This window comes from Rhamphochromis sp. 'chilingali' (genome assembly GCF_963969265.1).
Source record: "Rhamphochromis sp. 'chilingali' genome assembly, chromosome: 21".
NCBI classification, from domain to species: Eukaryota; Metazoa; Chordata; class Actinopteri; order Cichliformes; family Cichlidae; genus Rhamphochromis; species Rhamphochromis sp. 'chilingali'.
Genome location: NC_137949.1, coordinates 30,274,712 through 30,300,017, shown reverse-complemented (window position 1 = coordinate 30,300,017; position 25,306 = coordinate 30,274,712). Strand labels below are relative to the sequence as shown.

Here is a 25,306-nt window from a genome sequence, read left to right as displayed (position 1 = left end):
AGCCCAGAGATTGTGTCCTTTTTAGGATAGTGTGCGTGTATTCATTTGTTTTAATTCAGGTGAATTAAAAGCTTAAAATTTCATTGCTTCTTATTACTGTATGGTTCATTAGTTGTTGTATGTCAAATTTGCATACTTACACTTTTTAAACAAAATGCAACAAAATATTTTAATTACAGACATGGCTTTTATTTTACAATCGTTTTTAAATAAGTGATTAAACTAAAGAAAGGTGATTTTTTTAAACAAAAATAGAGGAAATGTTGGATAAAAAAAAAAAATTAGTTTTAAAAAATTATATATTTGGTTTCCCCAAAATTTTTAAATCAAATTATTAAAAACTCCAATTTTATTTATATTGTAATTTAACTCTTTTGAGGATTCTCTTTTAGTCTACATTAGTATAAAATAAAATGTATTTCAATAAAAACTCAAGCGCACTCCGTGTCATATATGATGCGTCACTGTGCTGAAGATAACCCACCTGAGTTGGCAAGAGCAATGGCTTTGAGGGTTACAAACTCCTCCTTCTCCACTTTGAGCTTCTTGTATTTGCGGACCAGCTGCAGGATGGACACGTAGAGGTCGAGCAGGCCCGTCAGCCGCGAGTGCTCCTCATCCATGATGTAGTCCTCGGCGTACACCAGCTCGTCTTCGTACGGCAACGAGCGGAACACGATGCTGAGGATGAGGATCTCCATCCAGGCGCTCTGCAGCAGACTCATCTGGTCTCCCAGAGAGAGAGTAGAAAAGCCTGGGCAGGAAGAGAAGGGGAAGTTGAGCGAGAGAACCTGAGCACAATCTGCAAGCTTATATTTCTAGTCAAATGTTAAAGAAAAGGACAAAAAAAGAGCAATTATGTGATGTACGTAATTTTATCTCTTCCACGATTTAGAAAAAATCTTCTTTATTAGAGGGAAAGAAAGCTAAAACCGTAGGATGTCGGAGATGCGATCAGTAAAACAAATACACATGTACATGCACATGTTAGCGAGTGGTCTTTAATTTCAAATGCACAGTGCAAGGTCCTCTTTGAAGCTGGTGTCAGAGCACTTGAGTGGGCTTTAGTGTAAGTGAGGACAGTAAATCGGTGCAAAGGTCCGGGATACACAAAGCCATGTGGTTACCCCTTGTATCCTGTCACTCTTGTATTGGTGTGAGGGGGGATTAGCACCAAGACACATCCTCATTGGAGGGGTTGAGGACATGACACGCACTGTGTAACAAGAGGAGGTGATGAGGGAATGCACACACACACACATCCACGGAAGTGCAAGAAAACAGACATGCATGCATATTCAGATAAAGGCATCTACATGTATGCACATGAATGCATAAACGTAAAACGACGCACATCAAGAGACACAAACGAAGCCGGGGTCACATGGTGCAAGTCATGCCCAAAGGCCTGCTTAAACCCAGGGCCAAACTCTTCGACAGCAGTAGAATAAAGCTGAAATCGGCACGAGGACAATACACCTCCGTCTCTTTCTACCCCAACGCCACGACATATGCTCAGAATAGAACATTAAATCAAACAAAGTGTGAGATCCCTGAAAGATGAGCTGTGAGAAATTCAAACAAATTAATAAGAGCAAAAAAAAAGAGAGCCAGAGAGGAATCGTCTCGTCCCTTTTCCCCTTCGTAGCTCCCTTTAGCTGTCAATAAACCGCATGACATCCCCCAACACTCCCCATATTCATTCCCCCCAATCTCCCACCTCCCCTCCTCCTGCACAGCGTTCCTGCAGGCGCCTCATTCTGACAGCATATTAGGCTCTTCGGCTCCACCCCCGATTAATAAGATTGCTTTTACAAGTTTGCTGTTGCCACACTTGCGTAGCCGTTGTGTGATTTAAGGGCGATAGATTACAGTATTGACCAGAGCGCTCACTGCACCCGCATTCCACATTTTCTCTTAAATATAAATGATCTTACTAGGGTGCAGCCACCAACCTGATGTTTATCTCTTTCTGCCAGGACAACATAAACGCATAGACACGCACGCACACACGCACGCATGCAGCTTAAGAAGAATAAGAGACATAATGAGGAAGCGTCAGAGAATGCGAAAAAGAAACGGGACGATGAGAGCGAGCGAGGGAGACGGGCGGAAAAGAAGAGCTGGGGAGAGAAGTACCCGAGTGTTCAATTTCCCTTATCGTGGTGATGACCACTGCAGGGGAAGAGCTGGAGGATACATTAATTAACAGATTGTGATCAGAATGTGAGGGCCTTCACATTTTGAAGGGGAATCAATAGTCAGTAAAATAGAGTGCTAACTGAAAGGTACCAGTGCCCTGCTGGACTGGTCAGAGGTTGTCTCTGAAGAGTCCAAATTAGACCCAACAATTCAAACTGCCAGAAGCACTCACAACACTTTACTATTATCAGTGAAGGCAATAAGCCATATTTTAAAAAGGCCTGTGCCATTACACACATATCCAGACAGCATCTTAAAACTCTTTGTTGTGTTATTTCCTTGTCTGCATACGTGGCCATTATGTCGGACAGAATGTGGACTGGCCGGAGCAAAATTGTCATGCAAGCGTGGACGTGGTCTTGATTGCCGCATCAGGTTGGCATCACAATCACAGGAAAAGGCTTTGTGTAGCCTTTTAATGCCAAGGAGGAGTGAAGCGGAACTAAAGCGCTGTTCCCAATATGACAGCTCGTGTGAAGGCCTTGTTCAGGGCTCGCTGAAGTGGCTTTGGAGTTGTTCTGATACAACAGACACCTCTCAGCCATATGCACACATGCGGCTCCAGCAGCCTACAATTACCTTTGACGCTAAAAGTCCTTGAATTTAATCCAGTGTTGTGAGATGGAGAGGTAGTGTTTTTCCTTTGCTCCATTTTCTCTCTTCAAGGCCTAAATTATCGCTCCAAATGGGATCTCATGTCGTTGCCTCGCCTTTTTCCACTCAATTTAATCGAGTAATGAAGTGACTTCCCGACTCCGCAGGTCACACGCCGCTCCGGCCGCCGCACTCTGAAGGTGGCCCGGTTAAGTGCCGTCGGAGTGGGTGATTTCCTCTAATGAAATATCAATATTTACATCTTCATTTCCAGCCCACTGCCTTGGCGGGGTTTGACCAAACATGACACAATATTGACCAAATCACAGAGGCCTGTCGGTGCGCTTGAAGGGCCTTTTCCACTCCACTGCTGAGTGCACCGGCAGCTTTCTGTCTGAAAGTCTTTGCGGCCGAGGAGATAATAACAATGCAGCTCTTGAGTTTCTCTTTGTTCACTTTGACTTAAGCACCCCGCTCAAATAGGGAGCATTTATATCTCAAAGAAAATGTTCACTTTCAAAATTCTCTGCTGCGACTTTTTTTTTTTTTACACTGCTTGTGAATGAAAAACTCAATCGAGACAAAGGAGCACAAATAAATACGAGTGATAAAGAAACAGCACCGCATAATGGCCCACCTAATCGTCAACTGCATCATCATTAATAGCTCAAAGGGCAAAAATCAGACCACTAAAGTCCAACAACAGAAGCCAAAACCATCATCTCCTCCTTTATCTACCCAAAAGCCCTCGGCTGTGAGCAGGAGGGGGCAGCCCAAACCTACAGACGGCTGCTTTAAACCCCTTGCAGAGATTAATCAGAGCACTGTTTCATCTGCCAGAGCACAGGACTGTCCAAAATGAAATGCTGGAGATTTCTGTTGAGCTGGAGTTCATATTCTATTAATTTATTATTGTTTCCCTCTCCCCGAGGGCCATTAGCGTGGGTAATAAAAAGAGATGTAATTACGAGGCACGGTGGCCCCCTCCAGCTGCAGCCCCCTCGTAACTCAACCTCAATCAGACAACAGAGCAGACAGAGCGAGGGAGAGAAAAAGAAAAAAGATGGCAGGCGGGAGAGAGGGAGGGAGAGAGCTAGAGAAATGGGGGATAAAAGAGAGGAGAAGATATGGGCCAGGGAGGAGGGAGATAAGGAAGAGAGAGAGCAAAGGGGGACCAGAACATAAGGGAAAGGCAAAAAAGGAGATAGAAAGAGGAAAGAGAGTAATTCTGGCTGGACAGGGGCTGATCTATCATGGCCAGATATCAGAAGGACAAGCAGGCCCTGAAGACTTCTGCCCAGCGGCAATCTCACCTCAGCCAAGTCAAGTGCTCTCCGGGCTCCAGTTAGAGTAAAACTGCCCCTAACAGGACCCCAGAGGTTGAGCACATCTTTCTTTTTTCTAACCTCAAACTGGGCTGAATGATCACACTGCCATAAGCTTATTCTATATCAAAGCTTTTTGTTGTTGTTTTGTTTTATTTCAGATAACAGTTTAAAAGGGGGAAAGGACTGGGGAAAATGTGCGTGCACCTCTGTTTTGCATGGATTCTTGTCACTTCCAAGTGTGACACACAAGACATACAAGCAATATAGGAAGAAATGTCCATTTTGAGCAATTTTACAGATGGCGCAAACTCGTCTTCATGGACCTTTGTGCATATAACTCGCATGCCGACTATGACCCTTTTTTGCATTTATATGACGGCGTCAGGAGGATCCAATCAATAGCAGCTTGGTAATAAATTGCTGTGCTTGACGTAAATAATTTGACCTGAAATCCAGCCACATGTACAACACAGACAGCTCAGTTTGCTGCGAGCTTTCTCTGGACATTGATTTGATGACACGAAATGCTGCTTTTTTTAAAAAAAATTATTGAGTAAAGTCTAGTCAATACAAGCTGACTAGGTGAAAAAGAGGTTGATGACTGAAAATTAATTGCGTTTTCAGGAAGCGCCTATCAGCCTTCTTTTGACGTGATAACCAGCCCATTATCCCATTGTAAGTAGCTGGAGAATGGGGTGATTTGACCAGCAGCCTGTGAATGTTATGAGGTTGAAAAACGTTAAATACAGTAATCCCCTTGTTTTAATCTGCACCCTATAACCTCCTGACCCGGGCAGCAAAGTCTTTAGCTCTCCCCAGGGTCCCACTGGCCACTACTGACTTTACATATCTCTTAGCCCCAAAGACCAGGACGAATCAGGCTTTAATCATTGCTATAATTACACATAATTTATCTCCACTGTCATCAAGTAACACTGCTTAATGAGGTATGTCTCTCTGCTGATCATCACTTAAAGGCACATCGGCAAAAAAGATTTCACACAAAAAGATTATGCACACATGTTAAAGTTTAAGAAAGTATTTAAATTTGATCTATTTTTGTCATTAAAAATATGTATATAACAGCGCCGGATGTACCTAGCTATACATCTGTCACAATAACTAAACAAGCTTGGCTTCCTGGTCCTGCACACTGTTGGCTTCCTGTCCCCCATCTCAATCTCCCTGCATGAGATTGGGGGGTTCTGCCTTCCTTCCACTCTCTGACTGGGTTCAGGCCTCAGCATCCACCTGATTGCTCAATCTGTCTTTATCTCCTGTGTTGAAGCCTACGTCAGAGGGTAAATTGAATATACTAAGAGCTGTCTGTTGGTGTCTATATTTAATAAAGTGCACTGATGAGGTGCTGATTTATTGCCAGGCAGTATTCACACTCTATTACAAGGAGATTACGCAGCTCGAGTGGGATCAGGCTGGCAACACAGTAAGTAGATTTTACAATTTAATGGCAAAGAGAAAACAGGAGCCCGGGAGGAGGGGGGGTGAAGGAGGCCAGGCGACTATAGTGGAGGGTTGAGCTGACAAAAACAAGACAACGTACAAGAGGCACAATCTTTTTTCGACATCGGTGCCTCGGTGCTAACAAATAACGCGCCAGGCAGTTGTGTGTCAGACGCAGAAGCTGATGAACTGAAATCCAATAAAGCACAGACGATGAATATTCCCAAAACACCAGCGATGAAAAGAACAATGCAAACTAGTCTGATTCATTAGGTTCCTCTGGCCTGAATCTAATACGAGAAAATCCTTTGCGTGTATATTTTATAATAATTCATTATAATTAAAGCTGTGTGACAAATGAACTTCTTAACGTTACAAATGTAAACAGACCTGAGAAATAAACAATCCTCACTCAGTGTCAGCCAACATCACTTTATTGTTCAGATGATACCCATTTATGCATCCAATTGGCACCGTCACACTGCGCACACTATTTAAGTTCCTTTAGTCTACCTATACAATTGTCATGCATCTGCAATCCGCTTTGCAACCCACATCCACCTTAAATCCTTTGACTATATTGGTCCTGACTGAAACGTGTTTTCTTTGTATGGTGCAAAGTAGGACAGTGTCAGTGTTTGCTTGGCCCTTTAGCCCTGAGAGAACTCCCAGCTGAAAACACTCGGAGCTGGGAAGCTGGGAGGTGAGCTGGCAAGCACCAACCAACGAGCACCTTTTGTATAAACAACAGGCACGGCACTCTTTACATATGAACACATGACATTCCCACTGCGGGTGTGAAGGCATGTGGGGAAAGCACAGGGTTATGGGGGGTTACACTTGAAACTCACTGCTGCTGAGGAAGGCAGCAGTGTCAAGTTGGTAAGCAGGTTCTAGTGTACTGAAGTGGTCAGGGCACTTAGTTGCTCACTAAACGTCTTGGACAGAGGAAAATGCAGCTCTAAATTGATGGAAGGGACCAGAAGGGGTGGCCAGAGGATTGCTATGTGTGTCGAAGGTTGTTAGCACCTTAGGAGCAACAAACCATCTGTCAGCGTTGCCCTAACACTATTCCTAATGACCCCGTGCCCCTAAGGCAACAGCCGTGTTACTTTGTGCTGCCATTTGGAGCAGTGACACAAGTGTCTAAAAGCTCAGCGGTGATTATCAGTTAATTAAAGATGCTCTTCAGATGAGGGCAAGGCTGCAGTTTTGCAATGGCAAACCTGTTAAAAAGGACTGATATGTGACACCACGCTGATCTGAACAACTGAACGTGTTCTTATTTCGCCTAAAATTGCAGAATTCTGTAACACCTGAAAAGAACTTCACGTATGTAAGCCGACCTTTCACGGCCAAAATAACAAAGTCGACATCGGAGCCTGTAAGGCAGATATCGGCTCCACTAATGATACAGCTTTGTTATCCTCCAATTGTCCTCCCATTAAAACCCAATAGGGCTACTCTTCTCAACATTACGCCACTTTTGAAACTCGTTCCAAATGTTAGCTGAAAATAGGAGAAATTAAAAATCAATCGGGAGAAGGTAACTGCCAATTTTCATGACATTTAAATTGTTACACTCAGACTTCAGTTGCTGGCCCATCTGTCAGTGGCCTAATCAATGTGGTCTACTTCATAATGAACAGTTAATCTCTTTAATTCCATTGCCCAAGGCCACAAAAATCTATCAGGATACAATCAGCAGGTTTTTTCCCCTCCTTCTCTTCCCTGTCGTAGCTGGAGAAGAGAAATATAGTAGGAGCGGAGCGTGGTAGGCTGCCCTGAGGTACCGCTGGTGCATGCAGTGTTAGCGCATGGAGTCTCGCTCAACCAGTGAACCGTCTCTGATCAGGTTCAGCCATGTACAACTCAATTATGCAGCCATTTCATGGCCAGAGGACACCCACTGCCCTAATGCAGACACGGACCGAGCACTTAGTTGAAGTGGAACTCCTTTTTTGCCCTCTTAAATTGTTATTTAACAAGAATGAGTGTGGTTTTACGAACAAAAGCATTAAAACGTGGCCACAAACGAAACCAGTGTTGAGTCTTCTTCAGAAGCAGATGAGAAAAATCTGCTTCCGTCTTGTCAACGTGCAGCCAGTGCAGATTATTTAGGGCAAATCAGTTAGTGCAGCTATAGTTCCACGCGCCGGCTCACAGTGGAGCACACAGTCGGGCTTAGTGCTTCAGGTTTTGGGTTAAATGATCATTATCGCCACATTTGGAATGACGAGTCGTCAGCTGCAATCTATGGGGCAAATCCCATTAACGTTATGAATCTATCCACTGTACAATACGTGTTAGTATAATCTGATTAGCAACGTTTCAACACCACGACACACAAAATCCGAGTAAGCATGTACACATATTAAAATGATGAAGCATTTCAGGGATGCGAGATAAAACCTTTAATACTTGTATATTAGTGTTTTTTAAATAATTGGCTAAAAGGACCATCTATGAAGAAGAAACATTTCTGACTCTGAACAATACAAACTAATGCTCTCTTTATTCTCTCTAAATGCAAGTTTGCACTAGTGACGATTCTTCCTGTCTGTACTCTACAGTCAGCCTGGGAATGCTGTCAATTTTGTGCATGTCTGCGCCACTGGTGTAATTTTTGGGTCACAATGATGAGAGTGTGTTATCGGGTCAGCTGTGATCCAGTCCTGAGTAAGCTCCTTGGTTAAACTCTCAGTCTGCTGACCATGCATGGCCTGTGGGGAGTGATCCAAATGGTTTAGTCGCGTAAGGGACTGGGGCTGAGGCCAGGGGCTGGGACCGTATCCATCTCTAATCTCCTTACTATCAGATCTGTACCTGATTAATACCCCTTCTTCTGAGAAGTACTCTAATACCTATCGGTACACAATGCACCACCCCGAGGTCACTAAGAGTCCACTTTGTATCAGTGAAAATAAATAAACTTTTCATGTGCGTGCCATGCTTAGAGTGTGCATATGTGTCAGTGTTGTAATGATGTCGTGCATTTCCTGCATGCTGACAGATGCATGCCTGTCCAAGTTATGCTGATGAGAAGAAGAGGTTATGGCGTTGGCACCGAGGGACACATTGATTTAGTTTGTTACCGCTTTGTCTCTACAGCACTGCAGTGCTACAGAGTTATGGGGGTCGAGCGAAAGATCAAGCGGGAATCTGCTTTAGTTGCCAAAAAAGAACAGCTAAACAACATGTACTCTGTCAAAATCAGAGGAAAAACTCTCGAAGGAAGCAAAATCTCTGCTGATGTGAGGTGGCCTATCCTCAATTCAACAGCCTCTTATAACCTAACACCTCCTCTATCAGAATGTCTATGGGGCAAGGAAGAAACATGATTATGCCCATCAATAATTCAATATGTGTGTGTGCTTGCACTTGTGTGCATTCATGTGTGCATATGTGTGCCTGTGTGTGATATGATGTCTTGTTTGACTGGGCAGGTCCCCAACTTTGCTCTTAATCTCCCCGGTGATTACAACATACAATGGCACCGGGTCTGTGTCCCCCCTTCTCCATTGAATGGAGGGATTTAAAATGCACTCTATTGATTTGTTTCTCGCACAGCGATGTCCATTTTGCACACCCCTCAATCCTCCACGCACCCGGAGGCTGTATGAGCTGCTGTCATTAATTATCTACGTGTGAGTGCATGTTTATTTTCACAGAGCAAGTTTAAAACTGGGGGCAAAGAGAGATGAAAGAGGAAAAATAAAACAGTATTGAAAAGGAGCATGCCTTGAAATAAGACAATAAGAGAATATTTTATATGTATTGTACCTGGGATGTGTTTAGCCCAGCCGATTATGACCACCAGCTCGCGGTCAGCCAGGTCACAGAGCGTGGTCAGAGCCTTGATGTCACTCTCCGGCATGGTGGGGTCAGGCATGGCATAGATCTTCTCTGGCTCTGCCACCAACAGGTGAGACACTATCTTTGTGACTGGATCGAAGAGGAAGGAGGGTGGGGGTGTCAAAAAAAAGGAGAGGTCAAAGGTTATTTCACCGTAATGCTTAGAGAGGCACACAGATGTGCAACACTGATATGCATGACAACATGACGAAACAGTAGCATGGTGGTCCCACCTTCCCTTTTTTTTGCCTGTGTGTGTGAAGGAAACGCGACATTGTGCAAAGGAAATTTACAGTGTGCAAAAAACATGTGAGACAGGAGTGTCCTCGAGATCTCTCACTCTTTAATATCAGTCATCTGTTCAGAGACTTATCGTAACTCGGCTCCGAGCAGAACAATACGTGGCCTATATTTACGACAAACGAACTCTCAACTGTCCAAACATGCAACATGATGGAGGAACGCGAGTCTGTCCTAGAATTTTATCTCAGTTTTACTTGCTTGCTCGCCTGGTAGAGGAGAGGCAGCGGAAGAAAGAGACAATGGGCTATTGATGGGGGGTGGGGGGTACTCACGAGGCTTTTTGGTGGGAGGAGGGAGCGTCAGGCCCAGGTACGGATTGTTTTCTGTGTCCAACCTCCTCTTGTACTTCTGTCTGCCCCCTCGCACACGGTCCAGACGAACCCCTAAGAAAGAAAAGATAAGACCGCCGTGTAAATTGTGATGAAGTTGTAAAGACAAAAATATAGGATTATGGTTCAAAATTACACCCTCACATATTCTATATTATAATATATTAAAGTAAATGTGAGCTACAGTGCTGGCCTTTAGCTTGTATGTAAGGAATATAAAAGGACTACGTAGAGGTATAAAAATGTGTCCGTGTGTATGAGCATACTTTCAGTGTGTGTGTGTGTGTGTGTGTGTGTCTGTGTGTGTGTGTGGGGATGTGTCAGAGTCGCGGCAGGCTTCCCATATGTGGTCCATGCCTGGCTGGTCTACTGTGACACAGCTGAGCCCAGAGCAGGTCTAAACATATGAATATTTAACGCAGGGTCAATGATCTCACAGACTGGCCCTCTAATTATTTAGCTTTTGGGGTGAGGCAGACTGAATACTAATTAGCTGCCAGCCACTTGCCTCTTTGCTTGTGTGTGTGTGTGTGTGTGTGTGTGCTCAGGTGTGTCCTTTTTCAATATCCACAAACAGAAACTTAACCAGCCAACAAGCAAAGACATAGTCACACATACAGTGTACAAAGCATCCACTGTCATACTGCAGATAGATAACTAGGTATTGCTTTCCAATAAAAGACCCTTATTTCACCCCTCTTTCACAGGAGTAGCACCGAGGCCTTATCATCCGCAGCCACACCTAGGGGGCCAGGTTCCACACTGATACTGTAAATGTCAAGCTGGCCTCATCATAACATAAGTTATTTATTATCTCATTATTTGATAAGAATGTTTCTATTAAGATGTCTTTTCTATTCTATTAATTTTCAACATTGTAAACATATTTCATCTGCGCCGTTCTATTCATTTGATGCCACTCGGCAGGTATTTGGCCATTTAATGAAATTGTATGCAAACATTTATATCCTGCATGCCCTTATTTGGAATTGTGTCACTGCCACCGGACAGTCTAAACATACCGGCTATCTTAATCCAGCTGAGAAGGAGAATCTGTTCAATTTACCTTGTATGCATAATGTAACACCACCACCCCCTTACACAGACGTGCAAACAAATTTAATACTAAATGTTGGATGAGGAAAAAGGCTCAATGAAATTCTTGCGGTGGAGGAGGAGTTAATTTGTCAGCCTCCCGTGTCCTTTGAGTGAACAACACCCGCAGCTGGAGCACTTCCTTGATGATTTCATCACTTTATAACAGGGAGGACGGTGTCAAACCTGGGCATTGTGTGGCCACTGCAAATGAGCCTAATACAATTTGCCCATCAGCAAGTGCTCTTGGAGAGGATGAGTTTGGATGTGTCCCATGCGTGGCGATTGGAGGTCGCCCGGTGAACGGATGGGGAAAGGGAAAATCAGATGATGTAAGATAGAAGTGGTGGCCTTCATTTAACAAAGAGGAATTCAGCAGCAGATTTATGCAAAATAGCTGATTTTTATATACAACAGACACAAAGCCCTACTCGCTCTCTGTGTGAATGGGGAGTCCAGTAAGTTGTATTAACATGTAACTATGAAACAAAGATTTTTTTCTACTTATATAAATTATTTGATTCCCTAGAAACACAAATCTGATTAGGACTGTCTTTCAATTTCCTGACACTGACAACCTACTAACCTAATTACCCCCAACTCCCAGCAGAGCCTATCCTTCCCAGTGAGTACCAGGGAATCATCTGACATCAACTACCTGTATTTCATGCACAAGCGTGGATACTTGGTGACAATTTATTTTTTATGTGCATTGTATCAAGCAATCAATTCTGGCAGTGTTGTGGGCTACTGCTTAAAAACTTTCTGCATTAGCTAAAATACCGTTATTCTTGGATGCATGTCCTGTCAAATGTGCTATCACCACTTTCTACAGTTTCTTCCGGCTCTCCAGATGAGCTTGGCTGCTGCCAGGTGGCAACGCTTCTGCTCTCCGTGTTCCTCTCTGCCGGTTGAGTCGTGTGGCTGTGTCAGCCAGCATAAAGCCAACTACGGAGGTAGATGGGTGCCTCTTTTAATTAGAACAGTCCTGGCCATAATTAACAGATGCTGACAGGAATTAAAGCTCCGCACTAACCTGTCTCATTTTACTGTCCAACAGGGCCAGACACAGGCAGAGAGGAAGAGAGAGTGATTAAGAGCAGCCAGACAGATTCATTCACTCATGCTGTCAGGTACTATAGCCAGGACTTTTATAGGGGCCTTTGTGAGGTTCATATGCCCCTTTGGTGACGCTTTAAGCGCTCCGACTCTGGCCAGTCTGTTGTGCTCCCTCCAGAGTAAACAGTAGGTGCGTTATAAATGTGCAAAGCGAGTTGAGTGCCACCTCATCCACAGTCATCTTGCTGTTTTATGGCCCACTACACAGTGCGGCAAGGGTAGCAGCGGGTGAGCTCGGGTATCATCTCTTCAAAGGAGGGTGCTCAGGGAGGGGGCTTTTGGCCAAGGCGGCTGGCATTTGTGCACGGATTAGCACAGGCCTCGAGGTGGGGGCTGGGGCCAGCTGACCTACAGCTCTTCTTTCTCTCCAAAAACAATAATAATCCCCTTCCGAGCACACTCCTACAAAAGGGCCTGTCTTCACTCACTTTATGCGGTAGGGGTCCTTATTTTGAGTCCCTCACCTGTTCTGGGTGTCTCTCCCTGGGGAAAGTGTCAGGATGTCTGGGATGGTTGGCAATGCCAAGGGGGGCTTAGGCGGTCCCTATTTTAGCTGGGAAAATCAGAAGGCCACATGGCAAGGCATGGTGAACCTTGCCTTTCAAGGAAGCCGCCCGCTAAACTGCCGTCAGCACTATTTCAAAGGGCCCTCGTTGCCAGCTTTGCATGCTTCTAAGTGCATCGCAGCATTTTTAATCACGAGTGGTGATGAGCAGGGGTAGCGGAAAAATTGTCACGCATTGGCCCCCGTCCTCATCTGCTGACCCCAGAGGCTGCCATAGTGACACCCTTGTCACATACTCCATTTACAGGTTAGCTACAGTATCCCTCGTGAGCTGACATCCTTGCTCGTACTGCTAATTGAAAAGACTAAACGGCACTTAAACCTCACTTCAGAGTCTAAATTAAACTGTTGAAAAAACATTTCAAGTGATGTTTGCCACAGTGGAGGCCTCCTGTTACTTACTTATTTCAATTATAGATCTTAGAAGCAGACTGGATTCATCTTACTGGTGCACACAACTTTGAAGAAATGACGTTTAGTACTTTACTTCACTAAACATTTTTTTTTCCATTTGTATGTTGTGCGTTTTACTATAACTGACTGTTAGAGCTTGTTCTCTGCATGAAAATGTATTGCATATCAGTACTAGGGCTGCCACGATTTGTCGACTAGTCACGATTACGTCGACTATCAAAATCGTCGACGACTGATTTAATAGTCGACGTGTCGTTTGAAGCTTTGTAAGATCGCAAAAGACGCAGGAATAATAGCAGGATTTAAGAGTGTAATAACGGACTGAAACAGAAGATGGCAGCACAGCATGTACAAGGATGCCAGCTGCCGTTAAACCCCGAAGAAGAAGAAGCAGCTGTGTCCCAGAATTCATAGCGCGGCCCAGCTTAGTTTCCAACAATGGCGGTAGCTAGTTAGTTTTAATATTACTCTTATTATTCTTTCTGGGTCACAAAATAAACGTTTAACATATTTTCAGGCGAGAATGTAGCTGTGTAAACCTCAAATATCGGCTCAGTTTATCAGGACACCACATATTTTCAAAAGCGCTCCGACGTTTTCGGAGATGTCTGTTACCCACTAGCTCGATAGCTAGCCGGGGGCTAGGCTCACTAGCGCCGTGAGAACACCGGACTCCCGGCAAATTGTTTTCAAACCCACTGCCGTCTTTCGCGACTCAGGTTAAATATATATGAGTCACTTAGATAAATTAAAAATGTTGTTGTTTGGCTTTTTTTTTTTTTTTTTTGTATTTTATTTGTTCCTGAGTAAATCGGTTTGGCTGAGATTAAAGTTATAGTTTTTACACAGCTGAATAAACGTCAAGCAGACAGCTGATTATCAGAAGTGTGAGATGCTGGAGAATATACTCCAGTGTCCTGTTATATTTTAGATAGCAAGGAGTTTATTAAACTTTACCAAAACAATCTGCAAATTTCATTAAAATTGAATAAACTATCATCTTGTCTTTATTTTTAGTTAGCACCTTAAAAGCTTAAAGCTGTAAGCTAATGATAGTTATATAAGAGCAGATGCTGCTGGTGCAGTAAGCTGTAGTTTTACGTCCAATGGATGATGATCTGATTAGTCGACTAATCGCATAAATAATCGGTGACTAGTCGACTATCAAAATAATCGTTTGTGGCAGCCCTAATCAGTACAGACACACTCCTTTGTTCAGCAAATCTTCACAGCTGTCGCACTGCTTCCTTGCAAAACCAGACGATTCCTTTAACACACAGTATTCCAAAATTAGGACAATGGAACAAAAAGCTATTGTCTTTGGTCAATGCTGTGGATGTGCAGATAAAAATATATATTAACTTTACAGAAATGGTCGATTTTCTTGAGCTCTGAGCAGCCAGTAAGACTAGAAAAAGCACTATGTAAAATATACCTGCCCATTCTTGCATGTGGAGGCATGTACAGTAGTGTGAGTGTGCGAGAGAAAGGAAGTCGTGGTGGACAGCAACTGCCACTGAATGATGTCAGTCTAATCTCTCAATACTATCTTGTCTTCTCTCTTGCTCTAAGCTCTGATCTGTTTCCATTGATCAGAGGAAAAACCTGTTGCATCTGACATTTGATTAGTCTATTGATCACTTCCTCCTTTACACAGTCAAGGGAAAGTACAGCTACTCAACACAAGGTTCAGGCAGGCCTCCTGTAATCGGACTGCTGATCTTCCAAGACCATTTTCCTTATGCCTCCTATCCGGTTTCCAATATTGAAGTGCCAAATGTGGCTTTAGTGGCTTTGCTTTCACAGGTGTACCCACACAGAACAGAGACGTGAAATCTTAAGTTGTTTTATTTTTTTGTTTAAATCTAGTGAAGGATTTAAACTTATGTTTCTTTGGGGAGTCAGCAATGCACTTTGTTGGGGCTATAAAGTTATAATTAGGCAATTTTCCATTGAGACACAATGTGACCTTTCTGCAGTAATGAAAGTAAGTTGCAACCAGAGCCACATGAGCGGTTGCCACCATTTCCTGAGCCGACGGCTTCATTGAGCTTACAGTCGGCACAGACCACGTGTCTCTCTTTCCATTTAGTCTTGGTGACACAGCCCCAAGACAAGAGCTCAAGCAAACGCTCGTTTTCTTGGTCACAGCCAGCATGTTTCATAATTTCGACTGTGACAAAAATCAGTTATATGAGAGGGATCTGTGAACACCAGCACATGACTTTAATCACGCACAGTGACAATAGCTGCCGTGCGGTGATGACAGCCACTATGTAAAGGAGAAGAATTATTCTTATTCTGATAATGTGCTGAGTACACAGAGGAGTGCATTAGAACCTCAGGCTTAGCCGTACTCTGCATATTCGGGTTTTACGCTCATTTTTAGCCTGACCTGACACCAGTCGTTCATTTATAGCAACGGCTACATATTTTTGTAGTCTCTTATTCTCCAAGGTGATATATTGGCATAAATTTTTCATCAGATAGTAATGCGATTACTCTGTCATTCTGGCATTGAGGCTTTATCTGGCTGTGCACAGTCCAGCAGATTCTGTTACTGGGTTGGGATCCATACGGGCTACGACTCCGGCTTCAGGTCGCGACTGGGTATGTATGCATCTATAAATCCCCCACTCTCCAATAGAAGAGAATAATGGGATGAATAAAAGCAGAGTATATAAATTTCACGGAGTTTGGCAGAGAATTTAAAAGTGGACGTTTTAACTGGATTTAATTTATCTTCGATTTCGGAGCTCTTATCTGGCAAAGCATTTATACCACCGCCCAACCGTGAGGGATGAAAAAACCTACCCTTCCTGCTTTTATCTGCACTTAAGAGAGAAGCAAAATAAAAATGAGTGAAAACAAAAACAACACTGTTTCCCTCCAGATATTGTCATTTCTATGTTATTTGTCTATCTTTTATTTTATTTTATATTTCAAGCAAACAGCAAATGATAAACTGACAGAAACAGAAAGAGTAAGGGAGGTGAAAACTCACCCACTAGTGCAGTGGGATGAGGGAGAGTGGACAAGTGCCTCCGCTAGAAGAGCAGCCAAGGTTTGTGTCTCGGGGGAGTCAGTCAGTGGGGAAAGGGAGGGGGAGAGAAAACCAGCCAGACAAATCCATCGGAAGCATGTTTAATTGTCACTGAATTCCCTGTTGGCGTGACTTTAAAAAACCATCCGCAGGAAGAGAGCTGAGATGTTCGGAAAACATTTAGTGGATCAATATGCCAGGGAGAGCTGAGACTGTTGCGGGTGTGTGCTCAGGGACCTGGCCTGAGCCTTTCCAAGTGGAATACTGTTACATTTCTATTACTCAAAGGCAGGGATCAAGCTATTCAGCATATTTCTGTCCCCAACTCAACTGCACATTATTTACTGCTGTGTGGATAGGAGGGGGAGGACAAGGGGCTGGGAACTGTTGTGCCGGCCAGCTCGTTTTATGCATTTCTCACTGTGGAAATGCATAAAACGAGCTGCTGCAGGAAAAAATAACATGGGCCTTCTTGGTGGGTCATAAGACATCAGGCACGCGATGATGATGTATTAGACTATTGTTGATCTGATCAGTTGTTTTTGTATAAAGTGTGTGCTTCTATGCTACAAGATCTATGCTACATGAGTGTGTAAGAATAATAAAAAATGTTCTTACTCTTCTTACCTTCTTTGAGCATCCCCACTTTGAGGCATTTCATGAAGCGACAAGCCTGACATGATTTGCGTCTCCGTTTTGTGATCTCACATTCATTTGTGGCAGGACAGCTGTATTCTATGTTACCTGTGAAGAAGAAGAAGAAGAAGGAGAAGCACAGCTTAGCACCAATGCCATATTCAAATAACGAGTAGAGTATAAAGTACAAGCATTTTGGACCTGATGCTTAGCTGGGTGCTCCCAGTAAATGCAGAAAACACCATCATTGTGTTTAGATGGTCTATTATATAATAACCACTCTGGTATGGGCACCTGTTAATCATATAGATTCTTACAGAACCAATTTCTATGTGCCCTCCAGTGTGTGGAGTACCTTCTAGTACTGAGGTCCAGAGTCTGAGGAGAGGTGGTGGGGGCAAGGAGTAAAGGGCAAGAGGTTAGGGGTGGAGTGAAATCTAAAACAGTCCTTTAGGACCGTTCAGCAGATGCCACTCTACTGCAACACTAAATTGGTCTCATTAATTCTGTGCATGTCCCCTCCAGGCCCCGGGCGCAGGCCATGTCCCTCTGCGCTCAGAGGGGCCTGCCACTGCTTCAATAGCAGGCTAGAGAGCCAGACACACTGCCCCTGACCACTTTACATAATACTCCTGCAGACCCAAACCTGTTGTTACCACTGTTGCCATTGTTGACTATTTACATAGTGTACAGGCAAGAGGCCTTATGCATTATTCAGCTGCAGCGTCTGATTCCAGGACGGAGCAATGAAAAAGAGTTTCATTGCTACACAATAAAAGCGCCGGTTCCGCACTACTCTAGCATTAGCAATAGGAAGGGCAGGGTATGTGAGGCAGTTCCTCCGCTGCTGCCTGATTCCCTACATTTTACTGCATTCAGGGGTTTTCAATAAAGGGTTTCAGTGTAATGGTTGCTTCGGCCTAGGAATTTGAATTATCCTCATCTTGAGTGGGCTTTTAGCTTGAAGGATTTTGACATTGATATTTTCTAAACTTTTCTTTTAACCTATTGTTTGTCTTTTCCAGTGTAGTGCTGAAATAGATTGACATCTAATGTCAGAATCAAACCTAATCGTTATAATTCCCACAACATAAACATCCTTATCCATTAAAGTGCATCTAAGCAAACAGGACGTAGCAAACGTGCTCTCCACCCACCAACCTCTTCCAAAGGGGGAAGCATTTCCTTGTGTGTGCGCACACCGTCCAGACACATTCACACGCAAGCACATTAGGATTGCACCCCGACGTCCTGAAGCTGCACCCCAGCTCTGACCCTGAGTTCACATTTCTGTACAGAAAGCTGTGTAATATTCCACTGGCATTCCTATGCTAGCCCTCTAACATCCTTTGACAGCTTATGCAATTATGTTAACATTATTGGACAGATCAAGTAGAGGGTCCCAAGATGTTATAAATAATTAGAAATTCCTCTTTATATCTGGGTTAGAAATCATTATGCTAATTCTCCTCTTCTCTTTGGGGTTGGGGTAAATAAATGTGTGAGGCAAGTGGCTGATGAGCTCTGATTGTCTTTCCTCTGTCTGTTTTCTCTGTTGTCATAGCAGAACCAGACCATAATAATCCTATCCCTTTCTCATAATCTGGCAGGAGGCAATCAGTGCCGCCCTGCACAGAAGTTAATCTTCTGAGGCTTTTTTCTGTTTGTGTTTCCATTACACACTAACCAATCTTTAATTTTGATGTAAAGCACTAAATCTAAAAAAAAATATATCTTTCATTTGCATTTCACTAAATTATACAATTAGGAACTTGTGGACCGCACACCACGATATGTTGCAGGGCTTATACAGCACAGCTGACCCTGTGTGGTGATGCTTATGGGTTGTTGTTTTTTTCTTCCTCCTCTCCGTTTCGTTTCTCAGGGGATCCCAAGGACACGTGCACAAACCGCACAAACCACACCTGGCACTAACTAAGTTAGCCCTTTGATATCGCACACTCCAGAAACAAAAGCAAACATGCGAGCCCACACTTCTGCGCTACCGTATTCACCCCCCCAGCCGACTCCCCCCCACCCCCACGTTCGTCTGATGTTCTGTCAGAGGGGGCTTCTCATAGCTCAAGGCAGAGTGAGAGGTGGATTAACTCATTTTTCATCCCTACATTTGATTTATATTTAGAACAGGGATTGTTTCAGTGTCAGCACACACGCAACCTTACCAAAGTATCACTTTCTAGCATGACTGCTGCTTCTGACCTGTTATTTTAAGTCAATATAAGTGCAGAAGAAAATGCTAACGGACATAATAAATGAACGTGAATGTAGACAAAAATGTAGCTTTGCAATCATGTTTAAAGCACAAGACTACAGCACGTTACGAGTCCCAAATCTATGGCAGATCTTTTTTATTACACGTAACTCATTATATTAACTGATTGCGTTAAAAGGTTTGCTCCCATCAGCAGTTTTGTAAACACAGACGTGAAAAGCATAAAGCTTCAGTTTCACTTGTATTTGGTCATACTCTTAACCTACATTATATCCAAAATAATGGCTAATTAGGTACTGACCCTTAAATAGTCAAAGTGAAATGAAGTCAACTAAAGTTAAAAGATTTAAATATTTAATTTACTTGCATAGACGCCATAACTGAATTATTATCGTCTTTGCTTGAGTTGTCTTCTTAAAAAAATTAATAAAGTATTTTACTGGACTGTAATTCAGCGGACTTAACTGTATTGAGTTATACTGAAATTAACTAAACTGAACTAATATCAGGGCTCAGAGGGTATAAAAGAGAACAGATGGCTGAACGGCTCTAACAGTCTCTTTTGTCTTTTATCTAATAACAAATTGCACTATACTGAACAGGAGTTAAACACAGACGGTGACAACAGATTTAATGGTGTGCTTGTAATAAATGTCATACAACAGATCTGCCGTTCAGAAACGCTGCACAGATACACTGGCTGCTAGAGCGACTGTATGGCAACTTTCATTTTCTAAAACGAAGCGCACTGGCGGGAACCCCTTTAACCCGAGGGCCATGCTCGGGGGTTTATCTGTCTTTAGAGAGGTTATGGTATGGTTACCAATAACATTACAGAGTGAAGGGAGAAGAAAAAGATTTGCCTCCTTCTTCTCTTGATAAGTATCTGTCTCAATCTATTTTATGGCTTTTCAGGACCCATGCCAGGGCACAGAGGGGGAAAGTCAGGTCTTGTAAGTAAATTACAGTAAAATGGCAGGTATTTCTCATCAAAATCTAAACTGACTTTTACAGGCTTACTGTCAAGGTCTGTTACTTCATATAAAAGAGGGCCACTGAGTTCAGTCGGTTTTCAAGCAATTTTGCACTTGGGTTCAAAATGGGAAGAAAACACGGTTCAATAAGACATTTATGCTTTTGATTGGTGGGGCGCGCGAGGTGCAGGGCTGGAGGTATGATTAGGGCGCATTGAGAACAGGGGTATTTCTGGGATGGATGGAGATCTAGGTTGACTTTAATTTGGGTCTGGCCTTGACTAAAGCAACTATCTCCACATATGAGTTCAAGGGGCTTTTAAACTGGATGAATAGGTGGCAGAAGATGGATGTGCCATCCGTGTTTGTTGAAAACGGTAGGGACGTGGCCTTAAAAAAGCACAGGCCATAAGAGAACTGAAGCAGTCTGAAAGGACAGGCGCACACATTTGTGCACACACTCACTGAAAATAATATTTTATTTATATAATAATAATTTAAGCCTGCGTTTTAATAGCATTGTCAAGAATAAGTTGCTAAATCACAGTTACACAAGGTGAGCACAAGGTGATAAAGAAATTGTCGTGTACACGGTTAACATTAACTTCACATGTTTGCCCTAAGTGTTATAGAACAATGTGAGAAAGGGCTGGGAAAGACAGCTCCTTTGTTTTCTTCTCATTAGAGAGGGCCGTCTCACACTCCACCCTTGACTGCCTCGTTATTCCTTTAATTAATCAGTTCTCATCAACGGCACCCTCTCATTCTTTTCAAGGGCTCTACATCCTGCTCTTTACCGCTTCCATTTTCCTCTAGCAATCCTGCATGTGTTTCTTTCATCATTTCGGAAGGATTTTACCGCCCCCCCCCCCCTCCCAAAAAAAAAAAAGAGCCCTGCATCCTCTGCCTGGGACCCCTGTCTGATTATTATGCCATTAAGCCTCTCCTCTGCTCCTCTGAAAGAGCAGCAGGCTCCCTCTCCAATCTAAAGAAGTCCTGGGTTTTTTTCCCCTCCTTTCCCTGAAATTACCCGGCGACGCGTGCCTGAGTTTCTAATTGGCATGCCCGTCCCTGGAGACGGCCCCCTCCCTTCTTCCTAATGAAAAGCCTCGGCCTTAATTACACTTTCCAAACGCTGATTGTTATTGACAAAACTCCTGTGGCTCGGACAAACGACGGCAGATTAGCTCCATTACAGGCAGCCCTCCAAGAAGAGAAAGAGAGGGATTTCAAATTGACAATGCAAAGCGAGGGGGGAAAAAAGAGGAGCATTCAATTTTTTCTTTCCATGTACCTTGCTCTTAATTGTTTGGGCCGTTGCTCCACTTAAGACGTCTCATTCTTTCCCGATGCCTCTTTTCTGTCCCATTGTGTCGCCGTCAGTGTACTTTTAGTGAAGGGACAAAAGCCCAGTTATGTTACTTGAGAGAAAATGTTCATCTTTTGTCAATAGACAGGATTGCTGATGGCAGCATGGGTAAACAGGAGGATTTGGCCTAATGCTTTTGTTTGCCTGCAAAAGGTACATAGACTGTCTAAAGCTGATAGGGCAGTAAGGTCCAAAATCAACACCTAGCATCAAGACAGGCAGCCTGCTCTCCATTTAATGCCCGCAATTATTTGCTGATGAAAAAATTCCCTGAAAGCAGCGGACAAAATGATTGTTTTGTTTCACCTTAACCAAACCCTTAGGTTCATTTGATCTGTTTTATCTAGTTTGTTTTTCACTGAATTTATTCCACGACTAAGCCAGCACAGCTTAGTTCTGGGCAGCTGTGCCTGTTGTGCAAATTTTTTTTTTCTGCTCAACAATATCTTCGTCGCCCTGATTAATCTGGAGCGGAGCGCACAGTTTCACAGTGGGGGGCCTTTCATTGCCTCTCCAATGAGAAGCTGTGATACATCATGCCTTGCAGATAGAACAGTCTCACACTAGTCCCGTCCCCCCCACACACACAAGTCAGAACAAGAATAATAAAGCATGCACTCTGCACCCCCCCAAGGCATCTGGACAAACAGCCCCCACCCTCCACCAAATCTGCCCTCTGAGTGATGATATTGCCTCCATCAAACTCCACCCACCATGACAGATGATGTCATAATCTCAACAGTTGCCTCCTCTGTGTTCAAGTCTCCCTCTTTTTCTTTTATTTCAGTTTTATTGTAAAGATTCTTTTCAAAACGCATAATTATTTGTTAATCATTAAAGAGAATTTTATTTTTCTGTTTTGTTTTGTTGAGTTGTGAATAAATTAAAAACAGAGCCTGATATGTTTCTGGAGGCTACTGGTCCCCTGTGGTATGAGGCATCTTCCACACTCCAGTGATTTTTTTTTTTTTACATAGGAAAGTGTTTGGACTGAGTATGTTTCAGTGCTGTTGTGAGGCCAAAGGTGTCTTGTATGGAGGGTGTTTTGGTGTTCTGTGATGCAGCGACATGGGATGAAATATCTTGTATTGAGTGTTTGTCGGGCGGGGTGAAAGAAGAAAAATACCTTGTATTGTCCTTTTAAAAAAGGCTTTGCAGGCCTCACAAGAGGCTACCCCATAGTGATACCCCGAGGCTATATCTCCACAGACCAGGCACAGCCTCTTGGGGAGGGAGTTCAACATGTATTCGCACTTTATGGACGAGTCCTCCATGATGGTGCTGGAGCAGTCGTCATAGCGCTTGCGGCAGGTGCCAGCCCCAAGCCCGCTGGGGGTGAACATAGGAGGAGAGTCCAGGCCGTTCGAGTGGCTGTTCATGGTGCTGACATAGCCGCCGCTGGCGTCCGAGTTGCCGCTGGGGCTGTGGTGGCTGACCGTGTCGATGACCGAGGAAGGACTGGATGGCTCCGTCTTGATGTAGGACCCACAGCTGGAGGGTAGATGCCGGTCATCAGCGGCCATTCTATTCAGCAGCCTGGAAGGGGGTGGGGGGTAGGGTTGATAGGAAAGAGGGTGTGGAGGGTGGAGAAGATGAAGATGATTAGCAGAGGTCTTCGGAGAGCAGTAATGAATCTCATCAACCAGCCAAGTGACAGAAGTGCAGGAGACAGCAAATTATTAGATTATATGGCAATTCAGAACAACTGTAACAGAAATGCTTCTTTCCTTTAACGAGAAATTTGGAGTGAATGGAGTGTGAAAAGATGAGCGCTAACATACTGCTTATTTACAACTACAGAGCAGAACAACTCACTTTCACAGCTTTTACAGTGGAAAAACATGTGTTTGATTTTCTTTTCACAAAGGAGAGGAAACTGAAAAGAGGACAGATGATAAGTTTCGTGTGGTTGCAGCCTTACGTTTAAAATTGAAATTTAAATATGTAGTCATCTCTGTTTTTTTTAATCTTTCCAACTTGTCTGTCTACACCACTGTGCCCTAACAATCCCTTTACACCAGTCAACCAGGGGGAAGGGAAGTGCTTCATTAGCCACACATTACAGCAGCTGCGAAAGCGCTTCAGAGCAAAAATACACACCAAACACGGCGGCACAAGTCCGTACGCCACACAAACCCAGTGAAAAAAAGGTAGTTGAAAGAGAATAAGAGGAGGAGAGAAAGGGCACTCTGAAGACTTAACACACCCACACACACAGAGCGTGCACACACATCAAAGATGGGGGCATCTCCGTAGTCTAGAGAGCACAGTGGACCTTGGCTTGTCTCCTTGAGTCAGCAGTCAACCAAAAGGAAACATGATGGGAAGATATTGACTTTTTCACTGTCTGCCTAATAACTGTATTTTGGAGTACATGCAATCTGATGCTGTAACGTGTGCAGACTAAAGTGCAGTCTTTTGACTGCGGCCACAAAATCCTCTCTGAAGCCTCTCCTGCCCATATAAATCTACTTCAGTTCAGCTCTATAACCTTTAACTTGAAATTGCACTAAGAGAACAATGAAGAGGGGGAAAAAAACTTATCCTGGACACACTCAACTCGTTTTTCCATCTGCAAATAGAGTGTATTGAAGAGGTGAAGTGGTGGAGGAGATGAATAACTCAATCTGCTGGGGATGCCGTGTAGACACAGTAACCTCTTAGGGTCAAGGCGAGGTCACACACTAACATACGCACACACCCCTATGCATGAGGGTACCACTGAAGGGGTGAAAGGTTACCTGCACTTGCCTACATTAACAAAATTGAGCCTTGCGTGGCTTATGCAAATTCAGTTTCAAGGGTTTCTCATGAGTGGCAGCTAGAAAGCCCAAGTTGTGCTTTAGCACATTAGTTTCATTAGCATATTGCCAACTAACGGTAATGTTTACATATTTGACATGTCAGGTTTACCATCAACACGGGGAGAAGATGCTGTTTCCCACTTGGGCTCCTATCTTTTGGACTGGACTGCTCTCAGAGCACTTCAGAGGAAACAGGAAGCGAGAAGCGTATGCTGTGGTGTCCGCCGTTGGTTGGCCACACTGCTTCTCGCTCTCTGAGGCTGATTTAATTGTGAAGATGGGTGACGGAGGGGTTCAAGCCCAGGGGTCAGTGGGTCAACCTTATTTTCTCACCCTGGATTCCAGGGCCCGTGGAGATGGGGGTCAGCGTGTCAAATTAAATCTCATTCCCGGGTTTCCCCTCCCTGCTGTCATGTATATTCATTGGAGCTCCAGGTGCCTAGCACTTCTGGAAATTCACAAAAAGGTTAACTGCTAAAATAAATAATAAAAATAAAAAAAACGTCCCCTGTTAAAACCGTTGACCTTGTGGAATAAGCTCTTTGCCCGAGCTCTCCTGGAATCCTTCTTGTGATATAAAACCTCTCAAAATATAAAACTGACACACAGCCGCCATCCTGTTTCGCAAAAAGCAATCCAATACATGCTTTATTTCCTCTTTCTTTCACTTACTCTCAATTTAACCAATTCATGCAATAACTGTATAACGGGTGGTTGTTAAGAATTACCGTTTTTTTTTTAATTACCTACCTCTACTCTTAAATGGTTTGCAGAAAAAAAAGTGAATCATGTTCATGCCTTTCTAAAATAGATCTCGCCGCTCTTAATAACGAATGCAGATTACATACCCATAAATTAATGCACGCTCTGTGTTCATCTGCTTTATGTTCTCTGTTTCAGGATGGATATGTGCACCTGCGCGACAGGGCACCTGCACTTGGCTTATTAAAGGCTATATATTAAAACATAGGAGCACAAGATG

At 43.6% G+C, this 25,306-nt stretch overlaps 1 protein-coding gene across 10 annotated transcripts in view; it reads right to left on the bottom strand.

Moving 5' to 3' along the window:
• esrrb (estrogen-related receptor beta) overlaps positions 1 to 25,306 on the bottom strand; it is a 45,049-nt gene that overhangs the window by 5,677 nt on the left and 14,066 nt on the right. For 6 of the 10 annotated variants that reach the window (XM_080870927.1, XM_080870924.1, XM_080870925.1 and 3 more), the window contains 5 exons: positions 22,647 to 23,056; positions 16,927 to 17,052; positions 10,016 to 10,126; positions 9,369 to 9,530; positions 485 to 754 (listed from right to left, as the gene is read on the bottom strand). In XM_080870927.1, the coding sequence (XP_080727053.1) occupies positions 485 to 754; positions 9,369 to 9,530; positions 10,016 to 10,126; positions 16,927 to 17,052; positions 22,647 to 23,043 (1,066 nt within the window). In that variant the 5' untranslated portion in view covers positions 23,044 to 23,056. The other 4 variants (XM_080870921.1, XM_080870923.1, XM_080870928.1 and 1 more) reach the window with 3 other exon arrangements.